We start from the raw sequence: 19982 nt of genomic DNA, 5'->3' as shown, positions 1-19982 counted from the left end.
GTAAAAGGACTTACTCTATCATATCACAACCTTTCACAAAGGAATATCAAGACAGTGTAATATTAAGCACTATTATTCAGACATAAAGATGACATAAATCCATTTCCAGCCACAGAGAAGAAAAGTATTAGGTTGGTGCAAAAGTAATTGTGGTTTCGGACCGTGAATATTAAGTCATTATAACTAGTCTCAAACACATCTTTATTAATCAAGATAGGAACCATTACAATCAACACATTTTTGCCAATGAGAAATTAATTTCTTTATTCCTATAGTGTAAAAAATCCATGCATCAGGATTCAATGAACTCTTGAAAAGTACTTTCTACCTCCTGCTGGTTGTGGAAGCATCTTCCCTGCAAAAAGTTGTTGAGATGCTTGCAAGAAGTGGTAGTTGGTTGGTGAGAAGTCAGGTGAAGATGACGGATGAAGCAAACTTTGTGTCCAATTTATTCAACTTTTGAAGTGTTGGTTGTGTGATGTACAGTCAGGCATTGTCTTGGAGAAGAACTGGGCCCTTTCTGTTGACCAATGCCAGCTGCAGGCATTGCAGTTTTGGGAGCATGTCATCGATTTGCTGAGCATACTTCTCAGATGTAGTGGTTTTGCTGGGATTCAGAAAGCTGTAGTGGATCAGACCAGCAGCAGACTACCAAACAGTGACCATGACCTTTTTCTGGTACGCATTTGACTTTGGGAAATGCTTTGGAGCTTCTTGTCAGTCCAACCACTGAGCTGATCACTGCTGGTTGTTATAAAAAATCCACTTTTAATCACACATCACAACCTAATCGAGAAATGGTTCATTATTGTTGCATTCAGTTCAGTTGCTCAGTCATGTCCGACTCTTTGTAACCCCAAGGATTGAAGCACGCCAGGCTTCCCTGTCCATCACCAACTCCCAGAGCTTGCTCAAACTCATGTCCATTGAGTCGGTGATGCCATCCAACCATCTCATCCTCTGTCATCCCCTTCTCCTCCTGCTTTCAGTCTTTCCCAGCATCAGGGTCTTTTCCAACGAGTCAGTTCTTTGCATCAGGTGGCCAAAGTATTGGAGTTTCAGCTTCAGCATCAGTCCTTCCAATGAATATTCAGGATTGATTTCCCTTAGGACTGACTGGTTGGATCTCCTTGCAGTCCAAGGGACTCTCAAGAGCCTTCTCTAAGACCACAGGTCAAAAGCATCAATTCTTAGACACTCAGCTTTCTTTATGGTCCAACTCTCACATCCATACATGACCACTGGAAAAACCATAGGTTTGACTAGGTTGACCTTTGTTGGCAAAGTAATGTCTCTGCTTTTTAATATGCTGTCCAGGTTGGTCATAGCTTTTCTTCCAAGGAGCAAAATATTGTTGCATAGAATAAGGAAAGACAACACTTCAAAATGATGATTTTGTGGATTTTTGGTCAGCTCATGAAGCACCCACTTATCAAGCTTTTTCACCTTTCCAATTTGCTTCAAATGTCAAACAACCACAGAATGGTCGACACTGAGTTCTTTGGCAGCTTCTGATGCAGTTGAAAGAGGATCAGCTTCAATGATTGCTCTCAGTTGGTCACTGTCAACTTCCAATGGTCGGCCACTATGCTCCTCGTCTTCCAGGCTCTCATCTCCTTCGCAAAACTTCTTGAACCACCAGTGCACTGTATGCTCATTAGCAGTTCCTGGGCCAAATGCGTTGTTGATGTTGCAAGTTGTCTCCACTGTTTTATTATCATTTTGAACTCAAATAAGAAAATCGCTCAAACTTGCTTTTTGTCTAACATCATTTCCATAGTCTAAAATACATATAAAATAAATAGCAAGAAGTTATTAGCACAGAAACATAAAGCAATAAATGTGCATTAAAATGATATATGACATAACCACATTTAAGAATGTATTCCAATATCAAAGGGCAAATTTCAACAATGCAAAAACCACAATTATTATACATCTGCACCAACCTAATAGAAATGATCACATAATATTAACTGATGTAGGGATACAGGGAAAGACAAGTATCATACGATATCACTTCTAGGTGGAATCCAATGAACTTTTTTCCAAAGAGAAACAGCTTCACAGATTTAGAATTGAAATTTATGGTTACAAAAAAAAAAAAAAAAATGAGTTGGGCAGGGAGGAATCAGCTGGTTCATACAAACTTAAAACTATGATTTATAAAACAATCCACAAGGACCCACGGTATAGCACAAGGAACTCTATTCAAAAAGAAAGTACGATATGAGCACTGGGATAGACAAATTAACCAGATGATTGAACAGAGAGTCCAGTAACAGATGACTGCACGTATGAACACTTTATTTATGACCAAGACAGGACTGTAAAGTGGTGGAGAAATGTAGTCCTTTCAGTAAACGAGACTGAATCAACTGGATATCCATATAAAATGTATGACCTCTGCTTCACATCAGAAACAAATATCAATTTCAAGTACATAATAGATTTTAATGTGAGAGGTAAAACACTATGCTCTTAAAAGATTATATAAGGGAATATTTTCATGGTTTTAAAATAAGGACCAATTCCTTAAATAGGTCAAAAAAGCACTAACCAAAAAAGATGGAAAATGAATTAAATTAGATTTTAACAAAAGACTCAAATTAAGAGAGTTTAAGAACAACAACAACAACAAAAAACCCCAAAGAAACAGCTGTGGAATGGGAGACAATAGATGCAAAACAGATAACTGACAAAGTGCTCATGTAAAAACTTATTAAAACCTCCCACAAATCAATAACAAAAAGACAATCAACCCAATAAAAACAGTGGGCAAAAGAAAAACTGGCATTTCACGAAAGAAAATAGCCAGTAGCCAAACATGAAAAGATGCTGATCACCATTAATCATGAAAATGCCAATTAGAACCATGATGAGATACTGTAAGCACCTAACACAATGGCTGCTAATGAAAGACTAATAATATCAAGTCTTTGAAAAGCAACACAGTTTCTCACACACTGCTACCGGGAATGTAAATTAGTGAAGCCACTTTGGACATCTGTCTATCAGTATCTACTAAGTTGGAAGGCACCTAGCAACTGCACTCCATGGTATATACCAACAGAAATACATGCACATGTGCACTAAAAAAGATTGGTAACAGTAGAGTATTTGTTCAGTTCAGTTCAGTTCACTTGCTCAGTCATGTCCGACTCTTTGCGACCCCATGAATCGCAGCACGCCAGGCCTCCCTGACCATCACCAACTCCCAGAATTCACTCAGACTCACATCCATTGAGTCAGTGATGCCATCCAGCCATCTCATCCTCTGTCATCCCCTTCTCCTCCTTCCCACAATCCCTCCCAGCATCAGAGTCTTTTCCAATGAGTCAACTCCTCGCATGAGGTGGCCAAAGTACTGGAGTTTCAGCTTCAGCATCATTCCCTCCAAAGAAATCCCAGGGCTGATCTCCTTCAGAATGGACTGGTTGGATCTCCTTGCAGTCCAAGGGACTCTCAAGAGTCTTCTCCAACACCACAGTTCAAAAGCATCATTTCTTCGGCACTCAGCTTTCTTCACAGTCCAACTCTCACATCCATACAGGACCACAGGAAAACCATACCCTTGACGAGACGGATCTTTGTTGGCAAAGTAATGTCTCTGCTTTTGAATAGGCTATCTAGGTTGGTCATAACTTTCCTTCCAAGGAGTAAGCGTCTTTTAATTTCATGGCTGCAGTCACCATATGTAGTGATTTTGGAGCCCAGAAAAATAAAGTCTGACACTGTTTCCACTGTTTCCACATCTATTTCCCATGAAGTGATGGGACCGGATGCCATGATCTTCGTTTTCTGAATGTTGAGTTTTAAGCCAACTTTTCCACTCTCCTCTTTCACTTTTCTTAGGAGGCTTTTGAGTTCCTCTTCACTTTCTGCCATAAGGGTGGTGTCATCTGCATATCTGAGGTTATTGATATTTCTCCTGGCAATCTTGATTCCAGCTTGTGTTTCTTCCAGTCCAGCATTTATCATGATGTACTCTGCATATAAGTTAAATAAGCAGGGTGATAACATACAGCCTTGACGTATTCCTTTTCCTATTTGGAACCAGTCTGTTGTTCCGTGTCCAGTTCTAACTGTTGCTTCCTGACCTGCATACAGATTTCTCAATAGGCAGGTCAGGTGGTCTGGTATTCCCATCTCTTTCAGAATTTTCCACAGTTTATTGTGATCCACACAGTCAAAGGCTTTGGCTTAGTCAATAAAGCAGAAATAGATGCTTTTCTGGAACTCTCTTGCTTTTTCAATGATCTAGAGGATGTTGGCAATTTGATCTCTGGTTCCTCTGCCTTTTCTTTTTTTTTTTTTCCTCTGCCTTTTCTAAAACCAGCTTGAACATCTGGAAGTTCACAGTTCACATATTGCTGAAGCCTGGCTTGGAGAATTTTGAGCATTGCTTTACTAGTGTGTGAGATGAGCGCAATTGTGCGGTAGTTTGAGTATTGTTTAGCATTGCCTTTGTTTGGGATTGGAATGAAAACTGACCTTTTCCAGTCCTGTGGCCACTGCTGAGTTTTCCAAATTTGCTGACATATTGAGTGCAGCACTTTCACAGCATCATCTTCCAGGATTTGAAATAGCTCAACTGGAATTCCATCACCTCCACTAGCTTTGTTCGTAGTGATGCTTTCTAAGGCCCTCTTGACTTCACATTCCAGGATGTCTGGCTCTAGGTCAGTGATCACACCATCGTGATTATCTGGGTCATGAAGATCTTTTTTGTACAGTTCTTCTGTGTATTCTTGCCACCTCTTCTTAATATCTTTTGCTTCTGTTAGGTCCATACCATTTCTGTCCTTTATCGAGCCCATCTTTGCATGAAATGTCCCCTTGGTATCTCTAATTTTCTTGAAGAGATCTCTAGTCTTTCCCATTCTGTTGTTTTCCTCTATTTCTTTGCATTGATCACTGAGGAAGGCTTTCTGATCTCTTCTTGCTATTCTTTGGAACTCTGCATTCAGATGCTTATATCTTTCCTTTTCTCCTTTGCTTTTTGCTTCTCTTCTTTTCACAGCTATTTATAAGGCCTCCCCAGACAGCCATTTTGCTTTTTTGCATTTCTTTTCCATGGGGATGGTCTTGATCCCTGTCTCTGGTACAATGTCACGAACCTCATTCCATAGTTCATCGGGCACTCCATCTATCAGATCTAGGCCCTTAAATCTATTTCTCACTTCCACTGTATAATCATAAGGGATTTGATTTAGGTCATACCTGAATGGTCTGATGGTTTTCCCTACTTTCTTCAATTTAAGTCTGAATTTGGTAATAAGGAGTTCATGATCTGAGCCACAGTCAGCTCCTGGTCTTGTTTTTGTTTGTAATGGCCTCAAATTTGAGATAACTTAAATATCTATCACAAAATGTTAAAATAACTGCAGTATATCCATACAATGCAATACTAAGGACCAATAAACATGAACAAACTACAAGTTCATGACATATCACCCAAAAATATCACAATCGTGATCAGCAAAAGTCAGACACACACACACACACAAAAATGCCTACATGGTTCCATTTATATAAACAGCTAAAACATGCAAAATTAATCTATGGATTCAAAAGTCAAAATCATGGTCAGAAAAGGAGAAATTATGATTGGGAGGGGAAATAAAGAGGCTTATTATGCACTGACAATGTTCTGTTTTCTAGATCTGGGTTGTGGTTTCATGAGTGTGCTTACCTTGTAAAGATTCATCAAGCTATACACTAATAAGTGCACTTTCCTGTAAGTACATTATACCTCCAAACTTTTTAAACTAAAAATAAGAGAAATTAAGTTGTTATCTTTGAAAACAGAGCATATCCATCTCTTAGCATATGTGGCCAATAAATTCAAACTTCAAAATAAGTTCAGCATATTATGTAAGAACCTGTACACATAGTAACATCTGGAAAAAAATTACAACTGCAGAAAAATTATCTGCTTTTATTAGGAACCTCTTAATTTCAATAAAACAAAAAAAGAAAATTTTGCCACTATTCTCAAAGTCTTTGTGGTAAATGAATGAATTAATACACAGTGCTCCTGAAATGGATAAGTTTGCAACTGAACAGTTTAGTGACCACTTCAACTGATAACTTTTTCTCCAGAAAAAAGAAAAAAAAAAAAAAAAAAAACTTGATGATGCAAAGAAATGGACACCGTATATACTTCATTTTTAATCTTAATTCCAGCAAGAATAGTGATTTCACAAAAAGAAATCACTGAATAATGAGTGTCAACAATCTGAGTTTGAAATAAAACTCAAGATTAGGGCTTTTTTTTTTTTTTTCAGTCAGCACCATGTCAAACAAAAAACAGAGCAAGGAGGCCTTTGCAGTAGTGGTGACCACATGCTTCTGGGAGATGACTTAAAAATACTTCACAGAGTGCTACAGAGTCACTACCAAAAATTCTGTATTTCTCAAATATCATTTAATAAAAGCACAACATCACTGAGTCAATAAAATTTAAAATATCTTTAAAATATTCATAACCAAACTCTAAAAATTAATTCTATCTTTAACATAATACCACTATAAATATTTCAAGCCTCAATGCCTAAAATTCATGAATATTTTAGACAAAATGGTATATAGTACACAAAAAGTTAAAATCTACTATACTGATTGTGATTATGACCAGCTCAATTACCCTAGCACCTGGGTATGAAATAAAACTTTCTATGAACAAGGAGATCTCACCACATCTTGTTTTTGGGCTTCATTAAGTTTTTCAGTCAATTCTTCCAAAGCCCTTCTTGTTGCAGCATCCGACCTAGGCAAACAAACAAACAACAACAACAACAAAAATTTTAAGTCAGCTATTTGAGAAAATATACATAATTCATGATACTTACAATATCACAATATGTTATTACATAATGCTCTGATGCAGTGGGTCTCAGAGGTGAGCACACATATGAAACACCTGGAGGACGTGTTACACAGACTCTGTCAGGAGATCTGCATTGGAGCCCAAGAAGGCATTCCTACAGATTCCTAGGTGATGCTGATACTGCCCGTCTGGAGACTACATTCTGAGAAATAATGCTATACTACATCATCACCTTCACTTTAAAAAAAAAAAAAAAAGACTATAATTCTCAATTTAAATGAAGAAGAATGAAAGAGGTAAGGAGGACAAAACTCTCAATCTCACATCCTCTCCAGAAATTCATCATCAAATTACATCTGAGGTTACTGTACAAACTCTGTCCCCACTGATTTATCTCCCATTACCTTTTTCCCATCAAATTAATAACACACATGACAAATAATCGACTAGTACAGGAAACTTACAAAGAAAAGCAGAGACCTTCCTCTCTCACATTTATCTGGTTCCAATCCCCGCTGGCAACCATGCTCGCCTAATACATTTTAATTACTTTGCTGGTTACCGCCATCATTTTCAACTCTAGATATTTTCAACTCTGTTTTGAAATATTTAACTCACTAACACTGCTCTCCAATTTGAGATAAATTTATTACTATTTTCAGTTCTTTTATTAGTCACCTGTATAACCTACTTAATATATTTATGCCCATTCTGAACTACTTCACTATAGAGAATTAATCCTTTCTCCTTACATTCTATCATGCTCGCATTTTAGTCAGCTTCCTACCCGGATCACTAACTTCCCTGCGCTTTTGCTTTTTCTACTTTCCCACTATTTTTTGACCTTATTAACACATCACTGATATTTTTCTCCCACTTATTACTGAATCATCTTTTAAGAATCTATGCCATTCTTCCTAACTACATTCATCTCAAAGGCTACTTATTTCCTGCTCTAATTCAGTGATTAATTCCTGGACCTGCTATATGGCTATCATGCTGGGAATTACTTTCACTGAAGTCCTTGGTAAGTTTTACTATTTCTTACAACCTATATCTTCCTTTTTCTTAATGGTCATTTTATTTCATTTGTATGCCCTTAGTAATTCCTCAGAAAGAAGCTATCTTAAGTGATAGACTTCCTTCACTGTACTTCTTTCTGGGCTTTTGTGGTTCCATGTGCTGCTGGATTTCCCATCCCTGACTAGCTCTTGCCCTCAGGCCAGCTCTTCTTTTTATATGACTTCTAAATATTGGAACTCCTAGAACTCCCTGTCCTTGATGCTCTCCCTACAGTTTCCCTCTGGATATCATCCATTATCATAGTTCCAAATACCACTTCCATATGCTGACCACTCGTAAATTTCTCTAATGGAGACTTTTCCTTGGGGTTCCAGAGTAAATGTCTGGCTGCATTTCTTACATTTCCACTTGGATGTCTCACAGGTATCTGAAATCTAATGTATCCAAGGTCAAACTCTGAGTTTCTATGCCTCACTTAACCCTGGGCTTCCCTGGTGGCTTAGATGGTAAAGAATCTGCCTGCAATGCAGGAGATCAGGGACCGAAGCCCTGGGTTGGAAAGATCCCCTGGAGAAGGGAATGGCAACCCACTCTAGTATTCTTGCCTGGAGAATCCCATGGACAGAGGAGCCTGGTGGGCTACAGTCCTTGGAGTCACAAAATAGTCGGACATGACTGAACAGCTAACACTTTCACCTACCCCACCAGTCTTCCATATTTCAAAATGAGGAAAACAATAATTACCACTTCAATAAAATTGTTTTAAGAAATAAACCTAAATCTACCTGACATGAAATAAGTGTGCAATACTATTTACTGGTGGCAGTAGTAATAAGCTAACAGTAAGGTCTTTAATTATTACTAAATGTCCTGCCTTCCTTATAGAGAAGAAAAGTTACACAGACTACCGTTGATATTCATAGATTTAACCTTTATAGCTTGACTCTTTTTGCTATAGCAACATAAAACTGGCATGTGGAATGATTTCATTAGCTAGAATAGGAATTAGCAAGGGAATTTGGTAAATGAATTTCAATTAACCTTTTTCTCCCTAATCATTGCTGTATACAGATTGTGACTTTTACAATGGGATAAAATGTTCCTGGAAAACTATGGCCTCTAGATAGCCAGTGGGAATTTGCTGTATGATGCAGGGAGCTCAAATTCAACTGCAAAAACTGGACAGATGTAAACAACTTGCCTTTGAAGATTTCAACTGAAAGATAAAATGTCTGATTCTACAACGACTCATGTCCACTGATGAATTCTACATTATGTTTGCTCCAATGTCGGTCAGCTGGTCTCGGGCTCTCTCTCCAATGCACTGGGTTAGCCAAAAAGTTCATTTGAGTTTTTCCATAAAATACTACAGAGAAACCCAAATGAACATTTTAGCTAACCAATATTTGCATATTTACCTCTTTACTAATATCTAACAACATCTCTTTCCATAATGCCAGCATTCCATTGTAACAAAATGTTTTTAAAAGTATGAAATTAACTTCTCTAATACTGAGTCATGATATATTGCAAATTCAAATGGTCTTGAACTGTTCTATTAGTATACTTTAAAATATGAGTATAAAAACACAGTATTTTTTTTGTAAACTCATGTAAACATGTCAACTAGAGAACCTGTTTTATTCTTCTAACAATTAATTCCTCAACAAAAATCATTTTCAGCTTTTACCGGCTTCTTCTGGCAAGTTCCCGGTTGAAATCATCTCCAAGGCGAACTTGTTCACTGCTGAGGTCTCGGAGGGACTGATGAAAAGCATGAAACTAAAAAAAGCAAAGCAAAGTCATCTATTTAGGAGTCTCTTGAATTCTTCCATGAAGATTCATTGAAAGTAAGAGAGGAGAACTTGTTCTTTGCAACAATACACAAATTTTTATAATGTTATCAAGACATAATAAAACAAATGTCTGTTCTAAAAGATACAAAATATTCTTTCCCAAAGAAAAGTTTTTAAAACCATATGTAACATTAACCATTACATGCAATATTTCACTCTTAACAAACACTCTAGAAAAGTGGTTCAGAAACTTTTTCTGTAAACAGTACAGTAGCAAATATTTCAGGCTCTCGGGCTAAATGGCATCTGTCACAATGACTCAACTCTGCCATTACAGCACAGAAGTAGCCGTTAAACACATGAGCGTGACTGTGCTACAGTAAAGTTTCATTCAACTAGACCATGTGCTCAGTGTGCCAACCCATGTTGCCAAGAAAGCCTTGCCCACATGCACCAGGACCCAGGGACAAGAATGTGTGGAGCAGCACTGTTCACGGTGGAAACACTGAAAACAAAAGTCCGTTAAGAATGGAATGGAGACAAACTGCAATATAGTCTTCCAGTGGAGCATCACACAGCACTGAAAATGAAATGATCAAAGCTAGCTACACTTCAAAATCAAAACATCAAGTGAAAAAGGCAAGTCAGAAAATACATACTGCATTATTCCACCTATATAAACCTTAATGCAGGCAATACTAAGTAAGATACAAGTAGTAAAAATGGTATTTAAACAAATCAAGAGAATGATTAATATAGAAAGCCCTTGGGGAAGCAAGGAGTGTTAAGAGGTTTCGGGTGTACTATAATCCTCTATTTCTTGGTCTGGGTGGTGGTTACATGGATTTTTTATATTATTGTACTTTTAATGGTAAATAGGTATGTTATACACATATGTGTAGGCTATACTTTATAACAAATAAGTAAGCTATGCAGACTTGCAGAAATACCAAATTGATTCTTTCAACAAACGTACACTGAGCAGATAATGAGTGCCAGAAACTGTGCTGGGGTAAAAATGGCTCAGAATTTATATTAAGAAACAGATATGTAAACAGAAGCACAAATACGGCACTGGGGCACTGGGAAACTACACAGTCACATGGAGCTACAGGTCGTCTAAGACACAGACTGAAACAAGGCAGAACCAGAGAAAGGAGCAGAGCTAACACAGCAGACGAGCAACAGACCATTCACTGAGGTTTTGCCATCAGGATTTTCCAGTTTTGCAAAGCAGAATCCAAGGGACCCATCTTTGACCCCTCCTTTACACTCATTTCCACACTTCCCAAATGGTCATCTGATTTCAAGATCTTTCATTTTATCCACCAAATAGTTTTTAAATCTACCGCCCTCTTTCCAACTCCATCTACTGCCCGGAGCCGTCATGAGGAGCTCCACCCGTGGCAAAGGTCATGAGGAAGGAGGCTCGGCATACGCAAAGGCGGGATCGAGCCTCAGGAGTCCCCCTGGATATTTTCGAGCATTTACCCCCAAAAACCAGAGTCTGCCTACTTTACTGCTTTGTGCTCTCACCTCTGACTTTACTGGGGGCTGTCCCCCACCACCATCTCGCTCTCTCTGATAAAGAGTTAACTTACAGCTCCAGTTAATAAGTTCCTGGGCATTAGGAGTGTTTAAATCCAAACCCCTCAGATAGCTCTCTAACTGGCCTGACAAGTTTACCTGGACTCCTACAGCCATGCATACGATTGTTTACAGTCTCTCAGCCTCGAGAGGCACGGGAAGTTTAAGATATTCAAATAGCTTAGAGCCTCTTGGAGAGTTAGAAACTGTCAGAATAAAACTAGTAAAAGATTTCATTGATGAGCCAATGCTTGCTGCCAAGTTTCCTCATCCCCTGTATTGTATCCTTGGAAGTGTATTAATTAATATAGTTGGTATGTAGAAAAAATAAGTAGTGGCCTTGGTGTTAGCAACTTTAGACCCTTAAGGTAATAAATTATTTCCTTTATTGTAAACCCACTGCACTTCTGCCCGGGCTTCTAAGACCCACTAGAGAAGGTGCCTAAGGTGGGGCACCTTCCGCTATTCGAGAGGGCGCCTGCGGCCTCTGTGGTCAGAGCTAACCTGATGTCACAGGTTATATTGATTTTCTGCGTAAACCAAGCTACTCAGCCTCTTTTCTCCGCTGAATTTTCCTACTGAGCTATCCTCATTCTACTACTCTTTATATCTTTGATGAATATTTAAATAAAGCTATTGTATCCAGTGAACTCGCCGAAGCCGTCTCCCCTTCGAACTCCCTGGATCAGCCGGGGCTGGACCTCGGCAATCTACCTTCATCCAAGTGACCATCGGCTCAGAACACAGTGGCATCCTTCCTACTGGTTGGTCCACACTGACTTCATTTTCTACACTAGAGCCAGGGTGATTTCTTTAAAGTTATTGCCACCCTCTTACATGGCTGTGCACAGTATCAGTTTCATACTTTACCCACATGGCCTTCTATAAACTACATATAGCTGCTCTCTTCCCTCCTGCCAAGCTATTCATTGTACCTCAAATGACTCTTAATCAACTTTCAGATCTCAGCTTAATCAGCCTTTCTTTGGGAAGGCTTTCCCAATTGGAATAAGTCCCTCTACAGAACACTCCCACAACCCTAGGCTTTTTTCTGTTATAGCATACATCTCAGATCATAATTTTGGGTGTATTTATATACTTTTTGATTAGTATCTAGCTCCCCCTCTAAATTGTAAGCTCCATGAAAAGGCAAGGTTTTTTGCTCATCACTGTTTCCAAGTATAAGCACTATCCCAGGACAGAAGCACTAAATAAAAAAAAATTAAAGAGTAATGTTAGGATATTGTTCTCTGCTCTAGGTTTAATCACATAATCAACACTACTAGTCAATTGCAAAAATTAATAGTCAAGGAAAAGTTTCTACAAGGTGTCTTCTAAAGGACTTAGTCCTTTTATCTTTTTATCTTATGCTATAATAAGCACAAAATACAAACAAGTATCCTAACAAACTGTGAGCTCTCAATCTTAAAACTACCAAAGATGTCAAAGTCAACAGTATCTGCTCAGTTCAGTTCAGTGGCTCAGTCGTGTCCGACTCTTTGCGATCCCCATGAATCGCAGCACACCAGGCCTCCCTGTCCATTACCAACTCCCAGAGTTCACTCAAACTCATGTCCATCGAGTCAGTGACGCCATCCAGCCATCTCATCCTCTGTCATCCCCTTCTCCTCCTGCCCCCAATCCCTCCCAGCATCAGGGTCTTTTCCAATGAGTCAACTCTTCGCATGAGGTGGCCAAAGTATTGGAGTTTCAGCTTCAGCATCAGTTCTTCCAATGAACACCCAGGACTGATCTCCTTTAGGATGGACTGGTTGGATCTCCTTGCAGTCCAAGGGACTCTCAAGAGTCTTCTCCAACAACACAGTTCAAAAGCATCAATTCTTCAGCGCTCAGCTTTCTTCACAGTCCAACTCTCACATCCATACATGACTACTGGAAAAAACATAGCCTTGACTAAATGGACCTTTATTGGCAAAGTAGTATCTCTGCTTTTGAATATGCTATCTAGGTTGGTCATAACTTTCCTTCCAAGGAGTAAGCGTCTTTTAATTTCACGGCTACAGTTACCATCTGCAGTGATTTTGGAGCCCAAAAAAATAAAGTCTGACACTGTTTCCACTGTTTCCCCATCTATTTCCCATGCAGTGATGGGACCAGATGCCATGATCTTCCTTTTCTGAATGTTGAGCTTTAAGCCAACTTTTTCACTCTCCTCTTTCACTTTCATCAAGAGGCTTTTTAGTTCCTCTTCACTTTCTGCCGTAAGGGTGGTGTCATCTGCATATCTGAGGTTATTGATATTTCTCCCAGCAATCTTGATTCCAGCTTGTGCTTCTTCCAGCCCAGCGTTTCTCATCATGTAGTCTGCATATAAGTTAAATAAGCAGGGTGACAACATGCAATATACAGCCTTGACGTAGTCCTTTTCCTTTTTGGAACCAGTCTGTTGCTCCTAGCCATTATTAATTTAGCAACCCAAGGCAATAACAACAAAAACTTTCAGATCTTGCAGAGAAGTTTAAAGCAAAAAAAGTATATCCAGAGAACAAATACTTTCAAAATCTTTCATGAATACATGGAGAAAGTTTAGAATTTCTGCTTCATAGAAGGTGGCTCCATCAACGATTCAACAATAAGAAAAAAATTATGAAAAATATAAATAGGCTAACCACATAAAGCCTAATTTGCTCACAGTAAACTAAACTAAGCAAATTAGAAAGTAGCTGACATAGCAGAGCTTCCAGAATGAGCCACCTGAGCAAGGGAACAAAACAAAATATAATCCTCCATAACAAAGCTCAAAATAAATGTATGATGGTAATCAACAGACTGAAAATAAAATAGTTTACTTCGTTAAAAAAATCAGTACATAGTTAGTGACGATCAAACAGTTAAAACACAGCCACAAAATTCAAGTGTTAGTCATTTAAACAGAAATAGGAAGAATACAGACTACAGAATGGGAACAAAGTACCTGGCCCACGTCATCAGTCTCCGGAACAAATCGGACACCAGTTTTGGACCTATTTCGTTTAATACCCTGTTGATCCCCATAGTCCTTGAGAGGTGAGGTAGGCGGAAAACGGTAGCTCTCTTTACAGAAGAAAGAAAAGAGAAAGGATTAAAAAAATAAGAAGCAACAATCTAAACTTTCACTCAGGAAATACGTAACAGACCTGGATATGCACATGTGCCCTTAACCCACACTATTTCCCACAGACAATCACAAACAAATCTTGCTGTGGCCAAACATTCCACAAAATTGGCACTTATGTTGCTCTTAAAGCCGATAAAATGAAAACTGAAGTGACCTGAAAATAGAACATATCAAAAATTCTAACTGGCTATAATTTTCAAGGAAGCAATAGAATATTTTCTCTTACATAAAAACAGTAAGTTGCTATAAAAATAACTTCTTTGATTCCCCAAAATAATACTAAAAAAACAGAAATTTTCAAACAACAAATTATCTAAAATCTGAATGGTGTTTACAAATCAGTATAAATGAACTAAACTACATAAAGAAAAATAGCCAACTGTGATTTTTAGTCATTATCATGACCAGTAACAATATTAACAGTGCAAGCTACTAAAGTTCACTCTAATTGCCTCTCTTCACTGCAAACTTTTACAAGTTTTCGCTATTCAAACATGAACCTCAGAGCTGTAGGAAAGGATGTGTATGCTCAGTCGCTCAGCTGTCTCCGACACCTTGAGACCCCATGGACTGTAACCCACCAGGCTCCTCTGTCCATGGGATTTTCCAGGCAAGAATACTGGAGTGGGTTGCCACTTATAGCAAAGTATAAGTAAGGTTAATTACAGGCAAACTCAGCGTTACCACCTTTTGTGCAGCCACTGAAATCTAGCTGCACAGAAAGGCTACAACTCCCCTGTTCTTACCACTGTCACGGGGCATTTCATAATGAGACATCTGAAGAACTATGAAGCCAAGAGAAGACTTACAATCCAGAAAGTACACCACACAGAAAATCCTATTTGTGTTTCTTTTGACTGGAGGCAGACAATTAAATCAAAGTTTTGTCAGGTAAAGCTTTACATGGTCTACAGAGCCTGAGAAGAACCAAAGTAACAGACTCAGAATATCAAAGTCCCACTGAACATGTTTCAAAATATTCACTGTAAAACTTTGTATCTTCTAGCACCTTATTTGTAGGATTTTAAATATGGGTTACATTTGTCTAAATACTACATGTCCTCAATATGTACTTCAGGAAGATTTTTAAGACAAAGAAAAGAAAGAAAAAGTTTTCAGAACATCTGAAAAATTTACCTGTCACAGTGACACCATCGAGGTCACTTGTACTCAGACTTGTAACAGAAATACTTCTCCCTCCTGAGTTTCTCGACAACCGTTGACTCCGCAGTTGGCCTATTGATTGTTCCAAGCTTTCTTTTAACTAAATTAAAGAATATAACGAAAGGAGATTTATTCTTCTTAAACTTCTAAATACAAATACCCTACAGATTTTTAAAGCTATTTCTGAACTACTGGTGTTCCTAAAGAGAATTTATATCACAGAAAATTCTGAACTAAATTATGTCAATAGAAATATAAAAACAGTAAACATAAATATTTTAAGAGCCAACTCTAAAGTGGTTTTAAATACCATCTGTCCCTACCTATTCCATCTTTGTATTACCAGAATACAAAAGACATGTCTACTAACTGAGGGTTTACAAAATCAGATGGATGTTCCACCCATGCTTAGAAACATAAAAAGGCCAACATCTGAAAAAGAGAGAGAAAGTTTTCTTCCGTTCTAAACACTCCCTCAGAAGCCCCAGATCTGTAACAAACAGGAAAATGAACAGTTGTCAAGAGTGACTGCCATTATGAAAAAATGTGCACTGCCCAACTCTGCACCAGAACATCTCTTTCACTCATTCAAAGACTTCAAATCCCAGAAAACCACGTGGTCAGATGTTAGACTATTAGTACGAACTAGGATCACAGTTGTCCAAATGCTCTCTTCAGACCAGCAGAGAGTTAACCAGCAGGGGAAATAAGATGGCATCTTTTTAGACCTAAAGAGCTACGACAAACAAAAACACACTTAATACTGAGAATAACATCCAGAGCTTTACAGAGCTATCGACCTAAAAAGAGGATTCAACTAAAATCTGAAGGAAAAAGACTAAACCTAAGGAAGATCCACATCCCATGAATTGCTGAGAAACTTCTGGTCCAGGCATTTTAGCCAACGGTGAATAAAAAAATAATATTAATAAAAATAATGTATGAATCCAGAAAACAAGTTATCTATAACTCTTTAAAGAGAATGTCAAAATAAAACAAGTGATGGAAAGGAAAGGGCTTCCTAAATCCAGCCAAAATTAAAGGTAGAACATCACTTATGGAGGGATAAGTTGGTTTCCTTGAGAAACTGTGCAGAAAGAAAGTAGCTTCGGCTGAAGGAAGAGTACAGCTGAAACAGAATATGAGTCACAAACGAGCAAATCCTTTTCCATTTTGCTTGTTCGGCTATAGCTCTTCTGGAGAATCAAGGTTAAAATAGCCTGGATTAAAAGGAACAGTGCTAGAATTTCAAGAATGTATTTGTATTGCCACTCTCATTTCTGGAAAAAAAAAAAAAGATAAAGCTAGTATTTCCATACCCTCTGCTCCCTGCTTCTCTACACTGGGGTGTGTACGACACCATCCTGCCTGAACGTTCACCAGTTCAAGGGCCCAGACTATCAATCCAGGGAAATATACTGATGAAGCCTGGGAGAACTAAGGTCTACCTGGAGAGTAATTAACACACATATAAAATGAAACTAAGTTTAACATACAGGTAGATGAGAGGTCTTACATAGAGAACTTAGAATAGCATATCAGTAATCCAGGACAAGAATAAAATTGTACAATGTTAAAATGAAAAACTTCAAGTCCAAATTATGATACGAAAAAAGGAACTGAAAAGGTAAAATGTCTTTAGATCACACAAATTAGTGACGGAATCAGTTCTACCAAGGTTTCCTGTGTTTATTATCTGTATCTTTACAAGCTAAGCCTGATGTCAGTATCCTCTTTTTTCATAGCTTATTTTTTTTAATTGAAGTAAAGTTGATTATATTTTTGGAAGCAGAATCAGCTGACATTTCTAATCACTGCATCTTTTGGAAGGTAACCTGCCTTTTATAGCTCTGGCTGTCTTTAAGATTTTTCTCTTTGACTTTGAGTGTCAATAGTTTTACAATGATATGACTATGTGTAGTCTTATTTGTGGTTATTCCACTTCTGACTCATAGAGATAATGGAATCTGTAACCTGATCTCTTTCATGTGTTGTAAGTCTTCAGTCACGTCTCCTCATTTCTCCTGCCCCTTTCTTTCCGGCCCCCTTCCCTTCTCCTCTTCCTCTCCAACCAGCTGCATTCAAGTGATACCGTTTTACCAAATCCCATGGGTCATCCATGCTCTCCTCTCCTCCTTTCATTTCCCCATTTTTCTTTTTGAATATATTTTGCTGGTCTATCTCTCAATTTATTAATTCTCTCTTCAACTGTATACAAGCCACTACTTAATCCATCTGTTGATGTTTTCTTTTTCCTAATTTACTTGTTTGCTTATTTTAGTTATATTTTTCAGTTTCCATTAATTTTTTTCTGGTTACACCAAGTCTTAGTTGGGTACACAGGACCTCTGATCTTTGCTGCAGCATGCAGGATCTCCATGTGAGGCATGAGGGACCTTTAGTCACAGCATGTGGGATCTAGTCCTCTGAGCAGGGATTGAACTCAGGCCCTCTACATTGAGAATATGGAGTCTTGGCCACTTAACTATCAGGGAAATCCTTGTGATTTTCATTTGATTTTTTGTCTTTTAGAGTTTTCAATTCTATGTCAACATTCTGAATTTCTTGAACAGGTTAATCATAGTTATCTTATAGTTCATTACAGGTCCTCTTTTTCCCTTGCTTTTCAGTCATCTCTTGCACTTTCTTACGCCTGAGTATTTTTTAATCATGTGACAGACACAAGAAAAACTGTGGAGTTAATTTAAAGCTCTGGATTGATGACACCTTCTGTCAGAAGGGATTTGGTTCTGCTTCTATCAGAGAGTCAGCCTAGGTCACCAGGAAACCCAAAGCGCCTTAATTTGTTAGAACTGAGATGGCCAAAGAATTGATGCTTTTGAACTGTGGTGTTGGAGAAGACTCTTGAGAGTCCCTTGGACTGCAAGGAGATCCAACCAGTCCATCCTAAAGGAGATCAGTCCTGGGTGTTCATTGGAAGGACTGATGTTGAAGCTGAAACTCCAATACTTTGGCCACCTGATGCGAAGAGCTGACTCATTTGAAAAGACCCTGATGCTGGGAAAGATTGAGGGCAGGATGAGAAGGGGACGACAGAGGATGAGATGGTTGGATGGCATCACCAACTCAATGGACATGGGTTTGGGTGGACTCCGGGAATTGGTGATGGACAAGGAGGACTGGCATGCTGCGGTTCATGGGGTTGCAAAGAGTCGGACACGACTGAGCGACTGAACTGAACTGAGATGGTTCAAAGCTGGGCTTCTGACCCCATCAGCACTGTCAATTATTTTCAATTTATCACTGCTCTTATTTTCAGTTTACCATTTTCCTAGGTTATCGCCCTTTGGGGTCTCAGTCAAAAGCTGGAGGGTTCCTGAACTCCAATTCTGGTCCCTCCAGCCTCTTTAGGTCTATCGATAGCTCTAATCCTATCCACTTCTAAGCCACCTCGTTTCGGATCAGCTACTGCCTTGACAGAGGAGGAGTCCCAAATGCAGGACTCTTCCTTCCAGACTTCATTTTTTGCCAGATCTTGACTATTATATTCCCCACTATATTGGTAGTTTTCTAATAGTTTAGTAAAATTTTTTACACTTTTTAACCTTTTCAGTTGTTCTGCACGGGAGAGTTGATCTAAAATAATCTCATCAACAAATGCCAGAAGCAGAATTTGCCAGCATCCTTTTTACGCTTGCTGTGCTTAGTCCCTTCAGTCGTGTCCAACTCTTTGCAACCCTATGGACCTCAGACCACCAGGCTCCTCTGTCCATGAGATTCTCCAGGAAAGAATACTGGAGTGGGCTGCCATGCCACTCTCCAGGGGATCTTCCCAACCCAGGAATCCAACCTATGTCTCATGTGTCTACTGCATCACAGGCAGATTCTTTATCCACTGAGCCACGTGGGAAACCCATTATGTGGGTTTATTTGCTAACAAATCCTGAGCTGTAACTAAAAGCTGATTAAGATGATGAATTTACACACACACACAAACACACACACAATCCCTGCTAACAACAAAAACTCACCATGGAACATATGGGAAAATATTGCAGAACAAGAGAAATGATACATTACTCCCAAAATCTAGGAAGAATAACAGATGTTGTAAAGTTGATCATTTCAGAAATAAAATAAAAAGTTAAGACAAAGTATTTGGCAACCTCATTTTAAAACTCTCAAGAGATATGCCATATGCCATTGAACAGATGAACTAGCTAATATATAAAGATCAAAAAATGAACTGTAAAAGGTAAAGAGGTTAAAGATTTTTTTTAATCACTCCTGCAAACATCACAGCAAAAACAAGTCCTCCACCTAAGACACAAACTAAATGTAATAAAATTTACAACTACACTTAAAGTAGCAATAAAACAACAGACACCACACAAAATCTAGTCATGATGTACAAAACCAATTTGCTAACTCCTAGAATAAAAAACAAAAAGATAAAAAGATATAAAATTTCTTTTAAATTCCTTAGAATTATAACTTCTAA

At 38.4% G+C, this 19982-nt stretch overlaps 1 protein-coding gene across 46 annotated transcripts in view; it reads right to left on the bottom strand.

Annotated features, from left to right (window-relative positions):
* CEP128 (centrosomal protein 128) overlaps positions 1-19982 on the bottom strand; it is a 481052-nt gene that overhangs the window by 420515 nt on the left and 40555 nt on the right. For 41 of the 46 annotated variants that reach the window (XR_015133909.1, XR_015133910.1, XM_086319370.1 and 38 more), the window contains 4 exons: positions 15494-15620; positions 14174-14292; positions 9546-9637; positions 6700-6772 (listed from right to left, as the gene is read on the bottom strand). Coding sequence is in view for 39 of the 46 variants with exons in the window: in XM_086319370.1 (XP_086175496.1) it covers positions 6700-6772; positions 9546-9637; positions 14174-14292; positions 15494-15620 (411 nt within the window). In the remaining 7 variants the exon portion in view is untranslated. The remainder of the gene's footprint in view (positions 1-6699; positions 6773-9545; positions 9638-14173; positions 14293-15493; positions 15621-19982) is intronic. The other 5 variants (XM_086319385.1, XM_086319388.1, XM_086319383.1 and 2 more) reach the window with 1 other exon arrangement.

This window comes from Bos grunniens, chromosome 10 (genome assembly GCF_055505025.1).
Source record: "Bos grunniens cultivar Pamir isolate PY7600 chromosome 10, Bosgru_T2T1.0, whole genome shotgun sequence".
In the NCBI taxonomy this organism is placed as follows: domain Eukaryota; kingdom Metazoa; phylum Chordata; class Mammalia; order Artiodactyla; family Bovidae; genus Bos; species Bos grunniens.
Note: the sequence above shows the minus strand (reverse complement) of the source record. Positions and strands in the feature narration are given on the sequence as shown.